We start from the raw sequence: 22557 nt of genomic DNA, 5'->3' as shown, positions 1-22557 counted from the left end.
AAGGTGAGCAAATCAGGGAGTGGAGGAGTGGGGGGGAAGATCAAGAATTAGATTGAGTTAAGTATGCAGACGAGCCCCTAGAGTGACTCAAAGTTCACATCACGATTTAAACCATGTGTTAATGTTCCAAACTTGAATATAAATGTCAATTCGTCCACTTCCGTTTCTACACAGGAGCGATAGTTTCTTTTCAGTAACACACATACCTTGAGGTCATTGACAGAATGTCCCATTCCATTAAAATGTTGACTAACTGGTTTGTGGATCTGGAGTGTTTTGATGTCTGTTTTGTGCCCGTTGACCCTTTGTCTAAGGGAGTTAGAAGTCTGTCCAATATACAAAGCATCTGGGCATTGTTGGGACATGATGGCATATATGATGTTAGCAGAGGAGCATGAGAAAGTGCCCGTGATTCTGTGAGTAACCTGGTTAGGTCCAGCGATGGTATTTCCAGGGAAGATATGTGGACAAAGCTGGCAGCGGGCTTTGTTGCAGGGAAAGGTTCCAGGACTGGTGTTCCTGGGGTATAGACTGTGGCTGTTAGTAAGGATCCTCATGAGGTTGGGAGGTTGTCTGTAGGAGAGAACAGGCATGTCACCCAGGGCCTTCTGGAGTGTAGCATCCTGATTAAGGATAGGTTGTAGGTCTTTAATAATTCGTTGCAGTGGTCTGAGTTGGGGGCAGTAAGTGATGACCAGTGGTGTTCTGTTCTTGGCTTTTTTTGGCTGATCTTGGAGTAGCTGGTTTCTGGGTATGCGTCTGGCCCTGTCGATTTGTTTTTTTTACTTCTCCTGGTGGGTAATTCAGGTTTATGAATATTTGGTAAAGTTCTTGTAGTTTTTGGTCTCTGTCAGTTGGATCACAGCAAATGCAATTATACCTAAGAGCTTGACTGTAAACAATGGGTCTAGTCACGTGTGCAGGATGGAAACTAGAAGGGTGTAGATAAGTATAGCGATCAGTAGGTTTTCGGTACTGTGTGGTACTGATCAGGCCATCCTTGATTAGTACTGCAGTGTCCAGGAAATATATCTCTTGCATGTTGTAATCGAGGCATAAGTTGATGGTGGGGTATAGATTGTTAAAGTCTCTGTGGAATTCTTCTAGAGCCTCTGTACCATGGGTCCAAATCATAAAGATGTCATCAATGTATCTTAAGTAGAGGAGTGGTAATAGGGGACGAGAGCTGAGGAATCGTTGTTCCAGGTCAGCCATAAATATATTAGCATAGTGTGGGGCCATGCGGGTGCCCACAGCAGTTCAGACCACTGCAATGAATTATTAAAGACCTACAACCTATTCTTAATCAGGATGCTACACTCCAGAAGGCCCTGGGTGACATGCTTGTTCTCGCCTACAGACAACCTCCCAACCTCATGAGGATCGTTACTAACAGCCACAGTCTATACCCCAGGAACACCAGTCCTGGAACCTTTCCCTGCAACAAAGCCCGCTGCCAGCTTTGTCCACATATCTTCCCTGGAAATACCATCACTGGACCTAACCAGGTTACTCACAGAATCACGGGCACTTTCTCACGCTCCTCTACTAACATCACATATGCCATCATGTGCCAACAATGCCCAGATGCTTTGTATATTGGACAGACTTCTAACTCCCTTAGACAAAGGGTCAACAGGCACAAAACAGACATCAGAACACTCCAGATCCACAAACCAGTTAGTCAACATTTTAATGGAATGGGGCATTCTGTCAATGACCTCAAGGTATGTGTGTTACTGAAAAGAAACTATCGCTCCTTTGTAGAAACGGAAGTGGACGAACTGACATTTATATTCAAATTTGGAACATTAACACATGGTTTAAATCGGGATGTGAACTTTCTGAGTCACTCTAGGGGCTCGTCTGCATACTTAACTCAATCTAATTCTTGATCTTCCCCCCCACTCCTCCACTCTGATTTGCTCACCTTGATTATCTTTTTCTGATTTGTCCTCCTTGCTTACTGTTTTTGGTTCTCTGTGTCTTAAATATTGAGTCTGTTCTGGTCTGGCTATGGTCTGAAGAAGTGGGTCTGTCCCACGAAAGCTCACCTAATAAACTATTTTGCTAGTCTTTAAAGTGCTACTTGACTGCTTTTTGTTTTGATACATTTAGTATGTGCTTAATCAGGAAAGCACTTTCATCTCTAGGTCTTGGCAAGGAGCTCAGAACCAGAGTATTCCAGGTTCATATTTAGCTACAGCCAGACACCTTGCACAAGTCACTTGTCTACTTCTTTTGACTCAATCATCTTAGCTGTAAAGTTAAGTTAAAACTAAAGGACTGACAAAAACAGTTGATATCACTGACAAACCTTCCAGAGTAAGAACATACAAAACTACAGGACAAACTCAGCACTCCAAACAAATAAGACTGTAAGAATAGATTCTAAGGCCTTCATCACAATCTTCTTCAGCTCACGAGATACTGTATCAAATGCTTTACTAAACAGAAAAATTAAGTTTCCATAACCTCTCTGCAATGGCTGTAAAATTATTACCAACAAGTAATAAATATTACACAACCAAGCTCAACTTCCACTGCAAAAAGGTGTAATGGAAATTTGTCCATTTTTTGTATTACTTAAATGACAACGTGCATTACGGTGCACTTAAAATCAGCTACACCTCAACCCTAATTTCATTTTCTTCTAAATTTAGGTTTATTAGTCCAAAATCTTACTGTCATTTAGTTAATACAATCGGATTAAAAACTTCCCAAGTCAGTAGATGTTGTGTCACCACTAAACCTGAGGAAGACACCACAAAGCTGTTGCAAGGTTAACAAAACTGGCATTGGAGGGAGTGCTACAATATCTGGTATCCCACTGAGGGCAGATTTAGGGCCAGCCAATCTATGGCTTCGTCTACACTATGAGATAAATTTGAATTTAAGGCAATTAGCTCAATATTACCACAGGAGTCTTCACTTTAAATACCACAAGCTCAATTTAGGGAGCACTAATATCAAGATTACAAAATCCTCGTTACAAAAGATGGGTATAACATCAAGTTCGAATTCAAAAGGTTGTTTAAAGACCAGTGTGGAGGTGCCACATCTTAAAAATCGAATTTATTAGGCTCTACAGGTGTCCCGTATGTACCCCACAATGCCCCTCAGTGTTCCACTCTGGACACTGCTCTCCAGGTGTGCCGGAATTAGGTAACAGGAAGACCATGACTTTCAAATTGTGATCAGGAAACCTATGGCTCTGGGATCATGTTTGTATGAGAGCCTGAGAAATCTCTGTCTTTCTCTGTTATTAGCACTGTGAGCCCTTCATGCTTCAGCCACCATTCCAGAGTATAAGATTCCATGCTGATGGTGCACATTAAAAATGTGTTAATTAATTTGTGCCTGAACACCTTAAGGAAGAACTGTATGTCTCCTGTTCTCTTTTACCTCTATTCTGCCACACAGTTGATCTTATAGTAGTCTCGGATAACAATCCAGCACACATTAGTTTTAAGAACACTTTGACAGCAGATTTGACAAAATTCAAAGAAGGTACCAATGTAAGATATCTAAAAGTAGCTAGAGCACTTGACCGAAGGTTTAGGAATCTGAAGTGCTGTACAAAATCTGAGAGGGATGAGGTGTGGAGCATGCACTCAAGTATGAAAAGAATAACTCTCTGGTGGTGGTATCATACTCAAATGACAAAAGTGAACATGTGTTGGTCTGCTCTGCTTTGCAATCAGGCATAACCCATGATGAGCATAGACACACATTCTCTGGAATAGCAGTTGAAGCACGAAGGGGCATTTGAATCTTTAAACACATATGGCACTTAATATCTTTAGCTGCCAGCTGTAACAGTGCCATGCAAATGCCTGTTCTCACTTTTAGGACACTGTAAACAAGAAGCAGGCAGCATTATTTCCTGCAAATTGTAACAAAACTTGTTTGAGTGAATGCCTGAGCAAATGTAAGACTGAGTGGATCTGTTGGCTTTAAAGTTTTACATTATTTATTTTTGAATGCAGTTTTTTTTACACTATTATACATTTGTAAGTTCATGTTTCGTGATAAAGAAACTGTACTACAGTACTTGTGCTAGGTGAACTGAAAAATACTATTTTTTATAGCGCAAGTATTTATAATAAAAAAAAATATAAAATGAGCACTGCACACTTTGTATTCCTCATACAAGTGTCCCGTGATCCCATGAAGTTTGTTTACAGCCAGGAGTCCTTGCTCTCAGTTTTCTGTGCTGCTATTATGTAGCTCTCATTTATTGCTACATGTCTTCTCAGAGTCCAGAAAGCAGTGGAACTATTGGTAATGCTTTTGAGACAATATTGACCTCCTTTGGTTCCACAAATTCTCTCATTTGGCACTGATTTGGTCTCGAGGGTGCCGAACCAGAGAGGCTCAAACTCTATTTAAAAATATAGAAAACATCCAAAATATGCAAACAAATGGTACTCTAGAATTGTTAAATTATGATAAATATAATCACAATTAATCTTGCTATTTAACAGTGCTGGTTTTTAATGTAGTTTCACTACACTTTCATGCAATTAGCAATCAGATAATAAAAATTAGCACTGTTATATCAAATTGCATACACTTAGGCTGTGGTCACACTAGCCCCTCCTTTCAGAAGGGGCATAGCAATGAGGCACTTCAGCAGAGGCTAACAAGGCACTCCCCTGAATATGCAACACCTCATTAGCATAACAGCAACTGCACACGCTTTGAAAGTGCCACTTTCAAAACACATGCCGCCCGAGTAGCCGGGGGCCTTTTGATTTCAAAAGCCCCTTCTTCCCAAAACCAAATGGAAAGAAAGGGCTTTCGAAATCAGGGGGTCATTTTCAGAGGGCCCTGGGTACATGGGCAGCATGTGTTTCGAAGCAGCCCTTTCGAAGAGTGCCTGGCTGCCATTATGTTAATGAGGCACTGCATAATCATGACAGCACCTCATTAGCATCTGCTGAAGTGCCTTATTACCATGCCCCCTCTGAAAGGAAGGGGTGGTGTGGCCACAGCCTTACTGTCTTCTCTATACTATATTATAGAAAAATCTTTGTTCTGTATGGCTGTATGTTAAGTAGTGAAAAAGAGAATGTGAAAGTCCCCTGTAGATGACATAAGACAAAAAAATGTGTGAATTAAAATTGAATTTTGTATGAGTTTAATATTTTCATTTTTTTTCCTCATCTGAGATTATAAAAATACAGTAATAAAGGTAACAGATAAACAGGTTAACCAAATGCAGTGATTGGTACTATTTGTGTATCTGCTTGCAGATGTCTTTAGAAGACAAACCAGTGTTTTATGGAAATTACATTCACTTTAGACCGTAAAACATAATGATAAATTAAGAGAGACAAAACTACTTAATGGGACATTATCAGAATTTCTAGTAAATTCTAGTTTCTTCTCCCCAGTCCCTGAACTTCCCTAATACCACCCTTGCCCAAATAGTTTAAACTGTCAAGATGGAAAGTTGATGGTAATAATTAGAATTATGTAGTGTCACTTCACACAATGTATGAAGTTCTTTTTTAACTCACTAAATCATTAGAAGAATTACTCAGTAACACTGAAACAGAATTTCCCTCTTCAATGCCCTAATTTTGCAAAGTGAAAGAGCTGGGTGGTCGGAACTTCCAACACCTGTTTGAAACTCCAAGTTTAAGGTATTTATAGCACATTGGGTAAATTTTTCAAAGCACCAAAGTGATTTAGGAGCTTAACTCCCATTTTCAAAAGCAAAAGACTTGGAAAAAAGTTTAACCTGTTGTCAAGTTTTACGTTTTCTACTTGGAAGTTTAAGTAAAATTAATTTTATTTTTTTCTGCTAGCATATATTGTTTCTCCACTCTGATACACCAGCTCTTTACAAATGCTGAGCTCAACAAAGCACCATTTTATTTTCCTTCCTTTTTTTTGCATAAAATTATGTGGCCATCAAAAATATGCAGTTTAAGGAACTGTTAACTTCAGCACAACCTGCTGAAAGAATGCAAAACAAAATACATTGTTTCTATTTAATTCATTAGAAGGTAAAGTAAGGTGTTTAGAATTTGGAGGATACTTCAACACATTCTCATTTTATACAAACTCAAATGTTTGCTCTCCATTTCTTTTGGAATTTTGTAATAATTTCCCTTACCATCTGCAGGCATTTATACTGAGTATTCATATTTAACAACCTAAAGACTTATTAGAACTTGGACCCCAAATGAGTAAAATCACAGTGAACCCAAATGCTCAAAATATAGCTTATCTATATAGGTTTACCTTGCTTCTGTTTTTCTCTTGGCCCTGGTCAAATACAGAGGCCTGTCCACTCTGCACAAAGGTTAGGTTGCTACTGGAAACCTGAGGCTCTTTATGACTGTCCCCAAACCAAGAGAAAGGTATGCATGTTGGAATAGGGGAATCTGAATCTGATGCAGATTGATTGTTGCCAGAGTCTTCCAATAACTCTCTGGAGCCTCTGAAATAAATAAATGGAATGATAACTGTGCTGCAATAACCAGTCTTTTATAATTATCTAAATGGCATATTAATCAAAATCCATATATCTTCGCAGGTTTGTATAAAAATTATTCCTGAGCTATTTAAGAGCTTTAAAAACTTTATTCAGACAAGTTAACACTTTCAAACCAGTGTCCCAGGACTACTAAGAATTACTACTGAAGTGGCTTTTCTTTCTCCATTACAAGATAATTTTTGCTTACAAGAAGAATTTAATTTGTCTCAGAATATGAGTTACATGTAAAACTATTATCTTTATCTCATAAGCACAGAAACCCATCTTCCCAATGTACTAATTTATGCAATATTTAATTGCTCTTATACTGAAATGTACTTGAACCTTAAGAATATACAGTAATGGTACTTAGTTATTGTAAAAATGCAATATAAGTTTATAAAAAATACCGGCTATCCAAAGAGCCCCTTAGATTTTCCTTATCTTGTTTCTTGCCTTTACCACCAGATTTCCGTAAACCTCTAAATTTGGGGGGTGGGGGGGAAAAAAGAAAAGAAAAAAAGCTTTTATTAATACAATCACTACAATTTAAAGCTATATGTCAAAAGGAATTAAATGTTTGGTTTGCATAAATACAAATTTAATTCATAACATTCATAAAATGTCATTTAAAATGCTACATACAGTGGAGTCTAATTTTGCAGACTATCTTTATGCAATTAAGGGGCATTAATACATATAAGATATGCAAGAACAAAGGAAAAGATTTAATAAATCACCTCCAGAAGTGTATGTGCTGAACAAACAGATACAAGGATCAATACAGAAAAAAAGCAGTTAAAAGGAAAAAGATGTTGGCTCAAGATCTGTGCATTCCATTTCACAATAGCACCAAGTTCCATCCGAGCAGCCCCTGAGGTCCACAGTAACATTTACTCTATTTCCGTATATAGAAATGGAATTAAATGGACTCAATGGAATTAAATTAAAATGCCATTGGATGTGAACTTTGTTGATTTTTTTCTAGGATTTTGTTTTGTTTGCCATGCTCTCCAGGCTGGCTCCATCCTCTGGTTCCTTTTATTTTGGAGAGGTGGTTTGGTTGCCTTGCCCTCTGAAGTACCACAGAAGAGGGGAAGCTACAGCTGACCTTTGTCAGCTGGTCTTTCCAGTTCCCCTAGTCACTGCTGTTGTATCATTCACCAAGCAATACCTTTACCTACACTTTTGATTCTCCCCCATCCCTTCTTCCCAGACTTTAGCTAGACTGCAGATCTGACTCCCTGCCTTCATCTGAGATGCATAACTCTGCCCTGTAGCATTGACATGTAATAATCTTATAGTTCAGGCATTCTAGTGTTTTTTATTCTCATCACAGATCAAATTTATTTTTTGTCTAAAAAAATACCTTCTATCCTCATTTCATGGGGGTATTGAAAAGGTAGCGGGAGGCAATGGCCAAATTTGCTAAGTCAAGTCTGTGGCTTCAATTCCATTTATAATAAAAGATTAGAGAGACAAGGTGAGTGAACTAACGGGCCAGCTTCTGTTGGCAGAAGAGAGAAGCTTCCAAGCTGCACAGAGGTCTTCTTGGTTACACAAACATAACATCATTGTAAACAATAAGCTTGCAGCTGTTTTCAAGGAAGGCAATTCTTTGATGAATCCTTTCTTTGACGAATCCTTTGACAAACCTCTGTCCAGACTCATTTTAAAGGAGAAACTTTATAAAGATCAGTGGTAAAAAGTGACCACTAATCCTAAAAAAATATTTAAAACATTTGAAGAGAATGCAATACTCAGATGCTAAGAGCATTCATCAAAAAGTGTCTCAAAATGTAGGCTAAATTTCTTAACTGACTCATTTTAAAATAAGTGAATTTTAGCTCAATTAATGCATTTACTTTAAATTCTCAGAAAACGTATTCTAAATTCAGAGTAACTGTGGTAATTTTGAGGAGGGAATCTTATATTATTTTTCTTAAATAGCAAATACAATGTCTCCATTTTCAATGCAAAACATTACTGTGTGTAGAGTAAACTCATTCATATCTGGCAGCCCCAGAACTGGGAGGTTGCCAGATATTCCAATATTCTGGATAAGAGAGAGATATACCTAGCAATGCAGAACACTAAAGAAAAACAAGATTAGATATTAAGAAGCAAACAAAAGTGTATGCGGAGTACTTTATTAACAACAGTAGTATTGTATACTCTAAACTTATACTGTAACTACCGTGTTTATTTATATTTACTTTCACTATACTGTATTTAATTTTTTATGGAAAGCACAATTAAAATTTACTTATGGTTAAAATGCCAGTTATTTGAGAGTTCCGGATGAGAGAATGCCAGCCGTGAAAGAGTTTACTGTACATTTTTTGTAAATGCAGCTGGCACCATCATTATAGACACAGATACAATTATATTATGCTGTCCAACAAACTATATACGTATTTACACAATTTGTTTTGGTAATTTGACCATGCCAATCATGGGAATAAAAGTGGACAAGTACCAAGGGTATATTAATAGCAGAATGCTAGCTACAGGAGGAATGGGAGAAAGAGTAATACAAACGCAAAGGAATAGTAGGATTCATAATATTTTCTATTTAGAGAACATGGTAAAGTAGCAAAAGTAACATTTAAAACCACTTACTCCTAAAACCAACTCAAAATAGAAGTCTCTTACCCAAAATCTGGAAATCTTCTTTTGGCCTTTCCTGATAATGTACCTTCATTTGTATCTACTGTCTTGTCCTCATTTCTCTTGTCATCTATGTGGCGGGAGGGAAAAAGTCTATAAATAAATCCACTTGAAGCTATCTGAATGTATTTAAGATGCATACACAGCCCAATAATATCAAAAATTTAAAAAACAAAACAAAACAATTCAAAGCGCAAGTTCACAATCTAACTCACATCCATCATACATCTACAGGAGCAGGAAAACAAGTAAACTGCATGAACTGGATAGATATTTCAACTTTCCATTAAAAAAAATGAAACTGCAGCTTATATTATTGCTTTACCACATACAAAATCTGTAAATTCCTGCCATCTTGTTTTGATAGAAGTATGTGTTAAGAATTACATTCTGTAACATATTCCATCAGGAATTGTTAATGGAAGCTTAAGTGTCTAAGGATAGAAGACAATCCACCGTTAAGGTTGCCACACTATTCCCTTCAGTCTATATTCCTTTTTCCTCAGACTATTCTCATCCAGGTCCTTTCCTCAGACATTTTTAATCAGGTCTTTATAACTCTCAGAATGGCATAACTCTGTAAGCATCCATAGCTGATGGGTAAATATTAACTCTTCAGGTGAACCACAAGGAAAGGACAAAAAGAGGTCCTCTGGCTCCTTAGAGACTAACAGACTATAAGATGCTACAGGACTTGTTGTTGGTTTTGGGGATGCAGACTAACACGACTACCCCTTTGATGCTTATAATGAAAAAAGGAAATATTTTACATACTAATTTTATTTACTAATTTTTCATTCTCGTTCTGCCATATTGCCATTCATCAGTATCACTGGAGGAGCTAAAAACAGACAACATATCAAAAACAATCAACTCCACCATCTTAAATTTGTTTTCTTCAAATCTTACTTTAAAAGGTGTACAAAGAGAAAATGGCTTCTTCTCCCAAAATAAGCTCTCAATTCACGCTGTCACACCACAGAGCATAAACTGTACTAGGTTCTAAGCATGCTTTTCAGCACAGTCCAGGCTTCCACATGCCTCTGAACAACCTTTTATATTCAAATTCAACACATTAACATGTGGTTTGAACTGAGATCAGAATTTTCTGGGTCACTATAGGGGCTCGTTTGCATACTTGGCTTAATCTAATTCTTGGCTCCCCTTCCCCGCCTTCTGCCCCTCTACTCTCTGATTTGCACACCTTGATAATTTTTTTTCTGATTTGTCCACCTTGATTACTGTTTTTGGTTCTCTGTGCCTTAAACATTGAGTCTGTTCTGGTATGGCTATGGTCTGAAGAAGTGGGTCTGTCCCACGAAAGCTCACCTAATAAATTATTTGGTTAGTCTTTAAAGTGTTACTTGAATGCTTTTTTGTTTTAAAGCCTGAAGTTTACTTCCTTTGAACCCCTCTACTTCATTGGAACCATTTATTTCAACAATTATATATGTTTTTCTTGGTGACAATTAAATCCTCTAGATGGAGATCTGAAACCATGTATTCACCACGGCAGACCTGCTCCACCTTTTCATGAGGCAAAGTAGCTCTTACCAGCATGATTATAATCTGTTCAGACTTCTCCCATTCTCTGCATCATAAAATGCGGAAACCTTAAAATAGTAATTCACTGGAATATTCACAACCTGCTATTTTGCTTGATCTTTCAGGTCACCTTTGGAAAAAGTCAGGCCACAGCTGAAACTTAACAGGAGTTAATTGACATCAGCTAAATGAGTATGGCTAAGGTCATGGCCCAAGAAAATGATGGGCTAAACTTGTAGCACATGTAAAGATAAATGCTTCTAAAATATGTATTTCTGATTCAAACAAGAATTATTTCAGGGAAGTTCTGTAGCCTATACTACACAGGGGGTCACACTAGAGGACCACAGTGGTTTCTTCTGCCCTTGGAATCTTTAAATCTATTAAGGATAAATAATGTTCTTGAAAAGTATTACTAAAATTAGCTCTTTTGCACACCTTGACAACTGACCTGGCTTCTCAATAACAAGCATTGTAGACAATGTCTTACACTTCCTGGGATTATATATTTGAAGCTTGACAAAATTGATTTAGACTCTCCTCCATTGAAAAGAGAGAAATTGAGTGCTGTCATATAATTTAAGATTCTGTCTACTCTCTCTACAGATATTAAAGAACCTATGACACTTAAGAATAAAGGAGTTTTATTCCAGTAATCTTAGGGAAGGAGCTTTTGACTATTTCATTAATATGCAGTGTGATGTATGTCAGATGTCTTACTGCACCTGCCCACCTTAGCAGGGAGATTCTGTGCTTCAGGAGCACTGTACATACATGGTTTCCACAGTGCAGCTGTATCTGTTAGCACGAAAAGCCATCTGAAGTACTCTAAGTAGGCTATTCTGTTATTTTAAAATTTGAATTACTGTGAAATTTAAGGCATGACAATATTTAGATAAATACTTGAAAATGTGTAAGGAGGAGACGTGGTCTGAGTGGACTGAACACTCGACTTTGTGCCAGAAGCCCTTATCTTTCATACAGACTCTCAAGCTGTGGCAAGATAAATTCTGCCTCAGCTTCTCCTTTAGAAAAATGGAAGGATGCCAACCCATGAGTACTGTGAGGGCTCAATTAATATTTGTGAGACACTATTTTTCATAATCTTAATTATTAAACACATTCTTCATCTCCTTTCGATGCAGGATTATCATGATTATGACCCTAACAAATTCACAGTCCATTTTGGCCAATTTCACAGTCACAGCTCTTTAAATCTAAAATTTCATTGTGTTGTAATTGGGAGGTGGAAGAAACTATACACCTACTCTTACTACTGTGCTGCTGCAGGCAGCTGTGTTGCTTGAGCAACTAGGCAGTTTCTACACAGGCCACTTCTTTCGGAAGTGGCATGCTAATACACAGAGCGAAATATGCTAATGAGGCACGGATGCAAATTCCCCACTACTCATTAGCATAATGTCACATGATTTGGAGTCCAGAAGACCGTTCTCCGTACTCCAAAACGCCTGTAGCCAGACAAAAGCTCCCCACTACAGACCAGCTTTTGCCTCCCCTCGAAGGTGCCTCAGAGCACACAGGGCACTGAACAGAAGTTAAACAGCACAGTCTTTGATGCCTTCCTAAAGGGGCCCAGATGTGCTGGCTCATCGTGACCCTGAGAAACAGAAAACACAGATAAAAGGCTAGGAGGCCAACTGTCAATAAGTGGGCCTCAGGAAATTACCCCAACTGGCATTGATGGATTTGATGCGCCCACACAGCCATCCCAGAAGAGAAATCTCCGCCCTTGTAAAAGAATGTCCTGTACTCCCAAAATTGCTTATCTCCTGTCTTACAAGTGCAAATTAAGTAAGGATTGCCCTTGTAAAAACTGGCATCACAAAAGACAGACCAGTACGATCTGGCACCATAGATAAGAAAGAGAATATGTGACCCAAGGGGTATTAAGATGGGCCCAGCAGCACTCTGACTCTGTGTGCATTCCCACCAACTACCTGCTGGTCGGGTCAGGTGATTGCCTCCCAAGGTCTGCAACTGGGGACGCCCAACCTCGTATTCGTCTTTCCGCAGAATTGAGTGACCGATCCTGGCTTGGCTATGCTGGTATCGAGAGATGCAAGGAGGGTAAGATATACCCATATTAAGGAGGGTAACATGTACCCACATTAAGGTCTCCTTTTGGTGCGCACAGTTAAAGAATTAGAGCTCTATAGATAGATGCTGTTGCATTAAGACGTCGTGGTACTGAATTGTAATGTAACCTGTTAGTTAACACCTGTACTCTGCTAGCATATAAGAAGTAGACAATAGCCTTTTGTAACCGCACGCTTATAACTGTAGCTTAATAAACTTGTAACTAGTTAAGATCTAAGCCTGACTGCTGCTGCTCTGTCACTGCAACACAGCCGGCACAATAAAAAGAACTTTAACCGTTTGGTTACCACAGCCTGGCCGTAGGTGAGAGTGTTAAGAGCCTAGCATAGAGTCGTGCCGCCTCCACGGGGCAGACTCCTGGGGCGCCTGTCAGCCAATCCTGGTTGCCCGCTGCGACGGAGCTCCCTGCTCTAGCAGCAAAAGACTCGGTGTTTAGGACCCTGGGGCATCCGTCAGCCTGGCTCAGGCTGCCCGCTGCGAAGGAGCCCTGCGCTCTAGCAGTTAAAGACTCAGATGGTAACAAGGGCATAGTTGGTACCCCACCGCACATTACCCGGCCACCGGCTAACAACCCCGTGTAGAAGCATGGCCCTGGACGGGCTTCCAGAAGGAAATCCTCCTTCCAGAGGCCACTTCTTCCCAAAAATTTTCAGGAAGAAGGGGCCTCTGGAAGAAGGACTTCCTTCTGGAAGTGCCTCCCCCACCCGGGGCCATGCTTCTACACAGTGTTTTGGAGTCCAGAAGAACACTCTTCCGGACTCCAAATCATGTGATGTTATGCTAATGAGGCATGGGGAATTTGCATCCACGCCTCATTAGCATCTTTCGGTCCATGTATTAACATGTCACTTCCGAAGGAAGTGGCCTTTGTAGAAACGGCCCTAGAGAGCAGCATCTTCTAGCTGAGAATCCAGCGGCACCATGGCCGTGTCTACACTAGCCAAAAACTTTGAAATGGCCATGCAAATGGCCATTTCGAAGTTTTTGGCTAGTGTAGACATAGCCCAGAGGAGCAAGGGTGGCATGATACAACACTGCCACCCTTACGTCTGTGGTGCTGTGGCAAGGCCAACAGTCACTGTTCTCTAGCCACCCAGCTCTGAAGGGAGCACAGAAGTAAGGATGGCAACAGCACAATTCCCTTAAAATAACCTTGCAACCCCCTTCTGGGTCCGGACTCCAAATTTGAGAAATGCTGGTTTCTCCCATAAAATCTCTATAGCATAAGGTACAAGCACACAAAATACCAGATTTCACTGTCCATGATGACGTTCTCTTCGCCATGAATTTAATAGGTGCTTAATTAAGCATAATACATCCTGTACATATATGTTAAATAAGAAAGTCCAGTCTCCATAAAGAAAGCATGACAATTCTATTTCCCATTAATTCATATCAGGAGGCCTTCATTGGCAAATATGGAGGGAGCGTGGGACTGGGTTTAAGCCAAAGATCTTCAACATATATGTATTTGAGGGCCCAATTCACTCCAAATTTATGAGTCCCAACTGCCTACACAACCCTCCATGCCATCACCTAATATGTCTAACCCCAAACATTCTTTTTTACTTTCTTGACACAAGGATCAAGGATCCAAGTTAGTTCCACAAGTGTTCTTTTGGCATCAATAGGCATTACTTCAAGGAAGAAGCAACAAAATTTTAACCATCAGGCAGGAACAGAGTTTTATCAAGCACATAGTAAACAGAGCCATGCCCTGGGTGTCTAAAGTTTAGACGTTATCTGACTTCATGCTAGTGACATGGACACAAAGACTGAAATGAACTGCACTCAGTATCATTTTAATTTATTTTCTGAAACAGCCAGCAGCCTATATAGAGCAAGGAAAGAGAAATCTACTCTGGGTCTTGCTACCAAGCATCAGTTTCTGAATGCTACAGGTCTGCAGTATTATTTGTGTAGTTACTTTTATCAGCATTTCTTTACCATACTATCTTTAAGCACTTTATTCTATTACGCTAATACAGTTTTCTGAGAATGTTATTCATTACAAAATACTGTTTCAGCTCTTTTTCCTATAAGAACAAGGGAAGAGTTATTTACCCAAACATCACGTGAAGTGTTTAACATTTAACCCCTGGATGCTGGGATGACAGGTTGCTTCACTGAGCTATTTGTGCCTGTGTAAAATAGTCGTCTTAGATCCACTGCAAATTAACTGAAAATGCCTCAATTTCAAATGGACAGTGAATATGACCCTTTTAGGCTCTTGACTGCTGCCAGACATATCAAGGTATAGAAACTCATCTCCAGCTTTCCTTCAGGCATATGAGATACTGGAATGCTGGCACTTCAGCAGCAATGTAACATACAGCAGTACTGTTCCCACCCCCCCGCACAAAGGCTGCCACTATTCAGTCATGTGAATCTAAACCCTGTTACAAAAGAATGCAGCCCACATCTGGTTTGTAACTCTTCTAACTTTGCTACACTATCAACTGCACATCCTGAATATCACAGTAGGTCTCTGCTGTTTAAATTTTTAACTAGTCTCCTGGCATACCATTAGTTTTACGTTAATATGTTTTATAACAGGATAAGTGGCTTCTATTTTTTTTTCCAGACAGAGGATGCAATAGCAAATTCAACAGTAATTTCAAAAATAAAGCAGAAACGTTTTGACCCAAAGGTCTTCAAACCACCTTTAAGACTTACCTTTGGCCTCTCTTCCTTTCCCTTTTGATTCTCTGTGCCTGACATTCTTGGAATATGTCTGAGGAGAACCGGGAGTTACATCATCACTTGGAGGAGAGTGAGTTGTATGTGTGCTGTTTTCATTCATTGCTTTGTGTACTGGAGAAGAGTGAGTGGAAACAGAAGGACTTGACTCTGATGGACTCTCTGTGCTTTCCACCGGTTCAGGCTTTTCAATCCTTTGATCTGCATCATTCAACGGAGATACAGTTAGCTTTTCTGTTATTGCAGAAGACTTGACTTGATATTCTGTACCAATTTCTCTAGGGTGGATCATGTCCTCTGTATCCTCATTCTGTAAATACATTTAAAAACAAAAAGAGTTATGGTAAATGTAAAATGCAGTTGTGCATTCACAATCCTTATGGTAAGAGCCTTTTTTTAAAAAATAAAGCATAAAACAAATCAGCCTGAAAATGTCAAGTGCCAAAGAAATTATGACTGTTTCCTGTTACAGACTCCGTTTATTTTTCCTCACTGAATACAGAGATTGATCTTATAAACAACTTTTTTTGTAATACATTTTAATTTTAATAAGAAAAGAAACCGACCATATTCCTCAAGCTTTTATGATCTGAGCATATAACCAAATATACTGGCATATGAGTGGTCTGCATACTGACAGTTATACTATCCTACTGCACAGAGAGCAGTCAACAATAATAAATATCTGATTTTTATTAAATCACTTTCAGTTATCATCTGGAGCTAAACTTTCTCTCTCTGCTCTTTCTGTATCTTCAAAAGCCGAAATTTCCTTTTCACTTCAGCCAGAGAAACACTCGTATATTCTTTGGTCATCTCTTGAGAATGGTGATTTCATTAACTGTGTCATTTTCCTACACTTCTCTGAAGTACAACTAAAAGAATTTAACTAAAATAATTCAATTCTTGCCATGTCTCAAACTACTGAAATTCCTTAGCCAGTTTCACTCATCATCTGCCTCAAGGTCACATTTTCTGACCTGGCCATCAAGGCTTAGCAAAAATGTTCTGCTTACAACTCTAGTCTCATTCTTTTCTATTTCTCCTTTTCAGGCTACGTCTACACTAGGAGATAAAAATCAAATTGATTTACAATCAGTTTTCTAATATTGGAATTTGTAAGTTCAATTTTGACCATCCTCACTTCCACCTTGCTCCCCACAAAGCTGAGTCATTGCTGCCACACACAAATTGGCCAACATCAACTGCTGCAGCAGTGCATTGTGGGAAGCTATCCCACAGTTCCCTCATCCCCATAGCACTCTGGGTATGCTCGCTAGTCTTGATGTCATCTACCCCCACTGCACTTTCTTCCTTCTCCTCCCAAGCCCTGAAAATATGTTGATCCCTGGACACAATGCAGAGACCCTCAAAATTACAAGAAAGAATGTTTGGTTTCCCCACACATTAGGTTGCCAACACGGGTGCAGCGACTGTATTCTCAAAAATGTCCATCCACTGAGTATCCCAACTCCTATCATTGAATGCCTGTGACCCCTCAAAATAATGTGGGGTCCCAGACTGCTTTTTAAAGTGAGAAGAAAGAGGATAGAAAAGTGCAGGAAAAAAGAATTTTTGGTTTCCCCTGAGTCAGCAAATCTCAGTATCGGTGGCAGGATGCAGTGGGGGGACAGTTGAAGTGCTCCTTCCCTGGCGGCAGCAAGCCCTTTAGCCGCCAGGGGAGACTTTACCCCGGCGGCAGTGAGGCCTGGTATGAGCAAAATGGAGGGTCAGTAGTTGGGGAGCCAATTGAGGCGGTCCTTCCCCATGGTGGTGGCAAAGCCCCCAGTACCTTAGCCACCAGGGAAGACTTCCCCACGGCAGCAGCAAAGCCCCCAGTATCTTAACCACCGAGAACACTTCCCCACGGCAGCAGCAAACCCTACAATATTTTTCCCACCCTTGGAGCCCTAAACAAGTGACTGGCAGCACGGTCAGCACCAAACAGCAGGCATATCATTTTATTGGGTTGGGTTGAGGGCTACCTGTGTGATGTGGCTGAGTGCAGGAAAGACCCAGACTGTGAAGCGCCTGGGGGAGAGGGGGGTGGCTCGCAAAGAAATGTCAACCACTGAGAAGTTTCTCAGCATGTTATGCAGGTACGACCCCCAGTACAGCCTTGTTGACATGTGGTACGGCAGGGCAGGGGCTGGCACCAGGCAGCACAGAAAAAATAGCAAGTGTACAGACAGAGCCGAGAACTCCCTGCAGGGGCTATTTGAATGGGTAGATGCATTCCAAGCGCTAACAGCATAGAAAGAAAGAAGCCATCTCTCAGGCTGTCACACTAACATGAGCACACAGCTACAGCCTTGCTGTGCCCACTTGGAAATTCATGCTCATCCTGTTACTGCAGAGCAGCAGCCAGAGCAAAGCAGTGGGGGGCATTGTGGGTTACATGTGGGAAACCTCTGGAGGCTAATAAACTTTTTTTAAGACATGGCACTTCCACACTTGACTTTAATCGAACTTCTGAATTCGAGCTAGATGCTATACCCGCCAGATAACTGTGATATTGTAATCTCGAGATTAGTGCACTCAAAAATCAAGCTAATGACCTCTACAGTGAAGACAGTCACGTGGTAAAATCAAGCTAACTGCCTTAAATTTGAATGTATCCTGTACTGTAGACGTAGCCTCAGTTTACCCAGTGAAGAAGCCCCCTTGATGAAATCTGGAGTCTGTTCCATTTTGAATCCCATAGTCTTTTGGGCATCCACAGTCTGAAGGAAGACTTCATCAGAATACACACACCAATATGCAAAGAATGTTGACAGGGCGAGAAGATGGAAAGCCAATGAAATATAGATAGGGTCTGTAACACCATCAGCTTTTTGTGCAACCTAGTGTAAGGTAAAGCAACAAGTATGGCCTGAAGCTCACCTTTAGCAAGCTTTAGTCACAGCCACCAGGCTACTGACCTGCCACATAAGAAGTGGAAGGTCACAGACAGTCTTCTCCTCAGCTACCAGGACCACATTCAAACACCACAATACAGAGTTGTATCCTTGATAGGTGACCACAAAACACTCCCAAGCCTGTGCAGGAAGACTATTGCCAAGCATTTCATGAAATCTTGGCATCAATGTCCAAAATTGCATTATTTAGCAAAACACAACACGCGCAACAACAAAAATCCAAATAAAAGTAGCTATACAATTTAAACAGGAGAGGCAACCAGTTTTAGAAAAGGATATATACCATGATCCACAACAGAGGTAAAAATGAGACACTAGGAACTCTTTCTCCATAAGAGGAAACCAAAACTGGCTTGAAACATCTAGGCAGCAAAATATATAGTTGGGAAGAATAACATGCAATGCTTGCCAGTGGATTTGGCCCATGTGCTAATCAGACTACTGCTGCCTGATATGGTCAAGGAACAGTCTTTGAGCTTTGGAAGTTCTGCTGGCTTGGGGGCTACTAGCTGTTTACCTAGGAATGGAAAACTTGTTTCTCGCGGCTTCAGATAAAGATGTCTAGCTGATATCTAACACAATGGTCAAAATGATTATTTGCTAGACCTGTGCCCTTTTTAATTTCCTGAGATGGAGATGTCTGAAAGGATAAAGACATGCATGCCACTCCAAAGAAAATGAAGTTCCAAAACTCAAAGTTACCTAGAGTAGACATCCATTCAGACAATACTCAAAGAGCTCAAAACAAGGAATGGAAACTGGGAAAACCATCTACCAATATAATTTAAACATCTACCAATATAATTTATGCCATCATGTGCCAGCAATGCCCCTCTGCTATATACATCGGACAAACTGGACAGTCTCTACGTAAAAAAATAAACGCACACAAATCACATATCAGAAATGGCAATATACAAAAACTCATAGGACAGCACTTCAATCTCCCAGGCCACACAGTAGCAGACTTAAAAGTAGCTATCCTACAGCAAAGAAATTTCAGGACCAGACTCCAAAGAGAAATTTCTGAGCTACAATTCATCTGCAAATTCGACGCCCTCAGCTCAGGCTTAAACAAAGACTGTGAATGGCTGGCTAAATACAAAAGCAGCTTCCCCTCCCTTGGTGTTCACACCTCCAGATCAACTGCTGGTAGTAAGCCTCACCCCTGCTGACTGAGCTAACCTTGTTATCCCCACCCTTGCTCTGGCTTATTTATACCTGGCCCTGCAGATTTCCAAGACCAGCATCTGATGAAGTGAGTCTCTGCTCACGAAAGCTCATACTCAAAACTTTTCTGTTAGTCTATAAGGTGCCACAGGACCCTTCTTGCTGGGAAAACCTCGTTACCATTAAATTTTACAGTTGGAAATGCAAGGCTCGGGTGAAGCCATTTGAAGCTAGGTCTTCTCTAATGTGTAACAGAAAACTATATTGACACCCTCTTTCTTTTGGAGTCAAGTGGCCTTCACAAAATTGAGACTTTTTTTCATACCAAGTTTTGAAAGATATGGAAAACTAAAGGTCAGTAAGCAGGTATATTCCAAACAGAAAAATTAGCAGCCTACTTGTTTAAATGTATCACTTATATTCATGTTAACAGCTGCTTTTCCCCAAGGATTCTTTATGAAGTTATACACAGAGGATGAACTTTGATAGACTTGTTCACACAACCTAGCATGAGAATCTGTGATACTTCCGCACTGATTCAATAAAGGAAGTCAAAGATTCTTGATGTGCTGCAGTTTCACTACCATACTAGTATGTATGAAAAGTAAAATTTCTCACAATAATATTTATACTTATTTCCTCACACTTACCTACTATATATGTTTACTGAAAACATTAAATACAAAATAAGAATTATAAGTTTTAGTTGATTTAGCCTAGCTTAGTTTTAGAAATGTCATACAAATCATACATCAAACAGCATACACATTTCTAGCTGAATGAATTTACCAATTCCAGTTGGAAGTCACAAAACAGAACTTAATTTCGGATAATAGTGCATATGGAACATGAATGGCACTGAATATGAAATATGGGGAATATAAATGAACACAAGTTACTGAAAATATATTTTACATAGATATTGGTACCTGTAGATTTGAATTCTGCTGTCCAGTTCCAAGAGCTTCTTTCAGTTTTGATCGAGAAGGTGGCTGACGTTTTACTTTCAGAGCAAGCTGAGCTTTTGCTTTATGGGCACTAGTGTCTAATCTTGGAGTATCCCCCATAAAAGCATCAAAATCTGCAACAAATCAAGAACACTCTAAAAAAAGTTGTGCCAAGAACATTCTCCAACAAAGTAATCTTAGCAAAAGTCAAATATTTACATCTTTAAAAGTAAAAATCACAATTTCTCAGCTTTTTTTTTTTTTTTTTTTTTTACCATTATGTGCAAAGAGCATGTCCCTATGTCTGTCAGTCAGACACACAGCAGCCAGTCTGAAAGTGGGTTCTTTGTGTCCCTTTTCCTCCCAAGGGAGGCATATTTTCTCATTCCTAGCCTCCCGCATCAGAACTGAGAATTTCCAAAACAGCAGAAAAAAAAAGTTCGCTTTCTCCTGATTTCTCAAAGAGCCACCTTGCCTGAGCCTGACATTTGACAAACAGCAAGAGACCAGCAAAACCCAAATCTGATTTGCAGCTTCTGTCCAGGAAAGAAGGGGCATCTGGGTTCAGAGAAACCAATCTCAACAGAGTGGAGAATGGAGTAATACATTGGCAGTAACCGATCTTGAAACCATTCTACCAAAAAACTGGTAGTCCATCATCCAAGACTAGATTTTTGCTCTCTCAGACATAAGAAACTTAGTTAGTTGCCTTTTCCTTGGGGGAAAATGCCATTAGAAATGAGAGAGAGGGGCAGGACAGAGAGCAGCAAAAGGAAAATCAGAGTTTGGCCTAGTTTTTCAGGCAGTCCCTTTGAGATCAGAAAAAGAGAGACTTTTGCCTTTGAGAGGCAACACACAGGTCACTAGAAACAACAAAGAAGGGGTGAAGTGTCCTACTTCAGATTCCTCTTTCCCAAGTGAGGATGAGATGAATAATCTAAAGTTAACCCAAGCAACTGCCCTTATGTGAATGAGGAGGAGCCTGCGATGTCTCAACTTCCAGGATGATCCTTGTTGACACTCCTCCGAGATGGGGTCCTTTTCTCAATGTCTGGTTATTCTGCTCTCAGAGTCCTGAAGCTGAAAGACACCATTGGAGTATGGCTAAGGCACCTTATTCAGAGTCAATCACTTCTCCGTTCCTCCTTGTGCTCATCACAGCTCCAGTGGAGCTGCAGAAGAGGTTTGGTGAGAAGATGAACAATAAGAACTCACCATGTGAGTTGAACAGGATGGGCTCTTTCAGCATTTCTCACCTCCCGATTCTTGTACTTCATGGGAGCTCTTAAGAATGGAGTCTCAAGAAAACACAACCACCACACCTAAAGACCATTCTACTGCATTTTCTCCAAAAAGAGATAAGAGAGTAAGTGGCAGAAGTCTGCCTGCCCTTCACAGATGATGTGGATGGAGGTTAGACACAAAATCTCCTAGCTCAGAACTGGCTGCTTGACTGGTAAGAGGGATACACATACTATATTTTTTCACGTCTAATGTAACTGTGGCAGATGCCATATGCATTGATATACCACTACTTATTACAAGTTGAACATTTCACCTATTCATTGCAACACCTCGAAGTCATTGCATTTCTTCTCAGAGAGCACACCATTCAGGAAATCTGAAGGCTTAAGATGAGAGCAGCACACATGAGTGTCTGTAGAAATTACGACCCATCATTTAAGAATAATATGGGTGACTTCCCAAATTTTATAAAACATGAAGATAACAGAAGAGGTATCTCTAGCAGAGATAAGGAAGTATTACATGCCACAGTAATAAAAGGATTATGAGGAGTACATCTAGAATATTATGTTCAGTTTTGGTAACCCGTGTTCAAGAAAGATTCATTCAAACTGGAACAGGTGCAAAGAAGGACTAATGCAATGATCAGGATATTAGAGCATCTATTTTAGGAGAGGAAGAGATTAAAATGCATGGGTTTAATTAGCATAGCAAAACAAAGGCTGAGAGGGGATATGAGTCTCTCTATAAACAC

The 22557-nt window shown here is 39.9% G+C and overlaps 1 protein-coding gene and 1 long non-coding RNA gene across 11 annotated transcripts in view; both read right to left on the bottom strand.

Annotated features, from left to right (window-relative positions):
• LOC142016631 (uncharacterized) overlaps nt 1–22557 on the bottom strand; it is a 505011-nt gene that overhangs the window by 398142 nt on the left and 84312 nt on the right. The window lies entirely within an intron of this gene.
• The window catches only part of LOC142016673 (neurabin-2-like), a 92081-nt gene that overhangs the window by 31966 nt on the left and 37558 nt on the right, over nt 1–22557 (bottom strand). For all 9 annotated transcript variants that reach the window (XR_012646363.1, XM_075000788.1, XM_075000793.1 and 6 more), the window contains exons 12-16: nt 20541–20692; nt 15500–15833; nt 9146–9230; nt 6901–6972; nt 6256–6454 (exon numbers count right to left, since the gene is read on the bottom strand). Coding sequence is in view for 8 of the 9 variants with exons in the window: in XM_075000788.1 (XP_074856889.1) it covers nt 6256–6454; nt 6901–6972; nt 9146–9230; nt 15500–15833; nt 20541–20692 (842 nt within the window). In the remaining variant the exon portion in view is untranslated. The remainder of the gene's footprint in view (nt 1–6255; nt 6455–6900; nt 6973–9145; nt 9231–15499; nt 15834–20540; nt 20693–22557) is intronic.

Source organism: Carettochelys insculpta, chromosome 8 (assembly GCF_033958435.1).
Source record: "Carettochelys insculpta isolate YL-2023 chromosome 8, ASM3395843v1, whole genome shotgun sequence".
Classification (NCBI taxonomy): Eukaryota; Metazoa; Chordata; order Testudines; family Carettochelyidae; genus Carettochelys; species Carettochelys insculpta.
The sequence above is the reverse complement of the archived record's forward strand: the minus strand, read 5'-3'. Positions and strand labels throughout refer to the sequence as shown.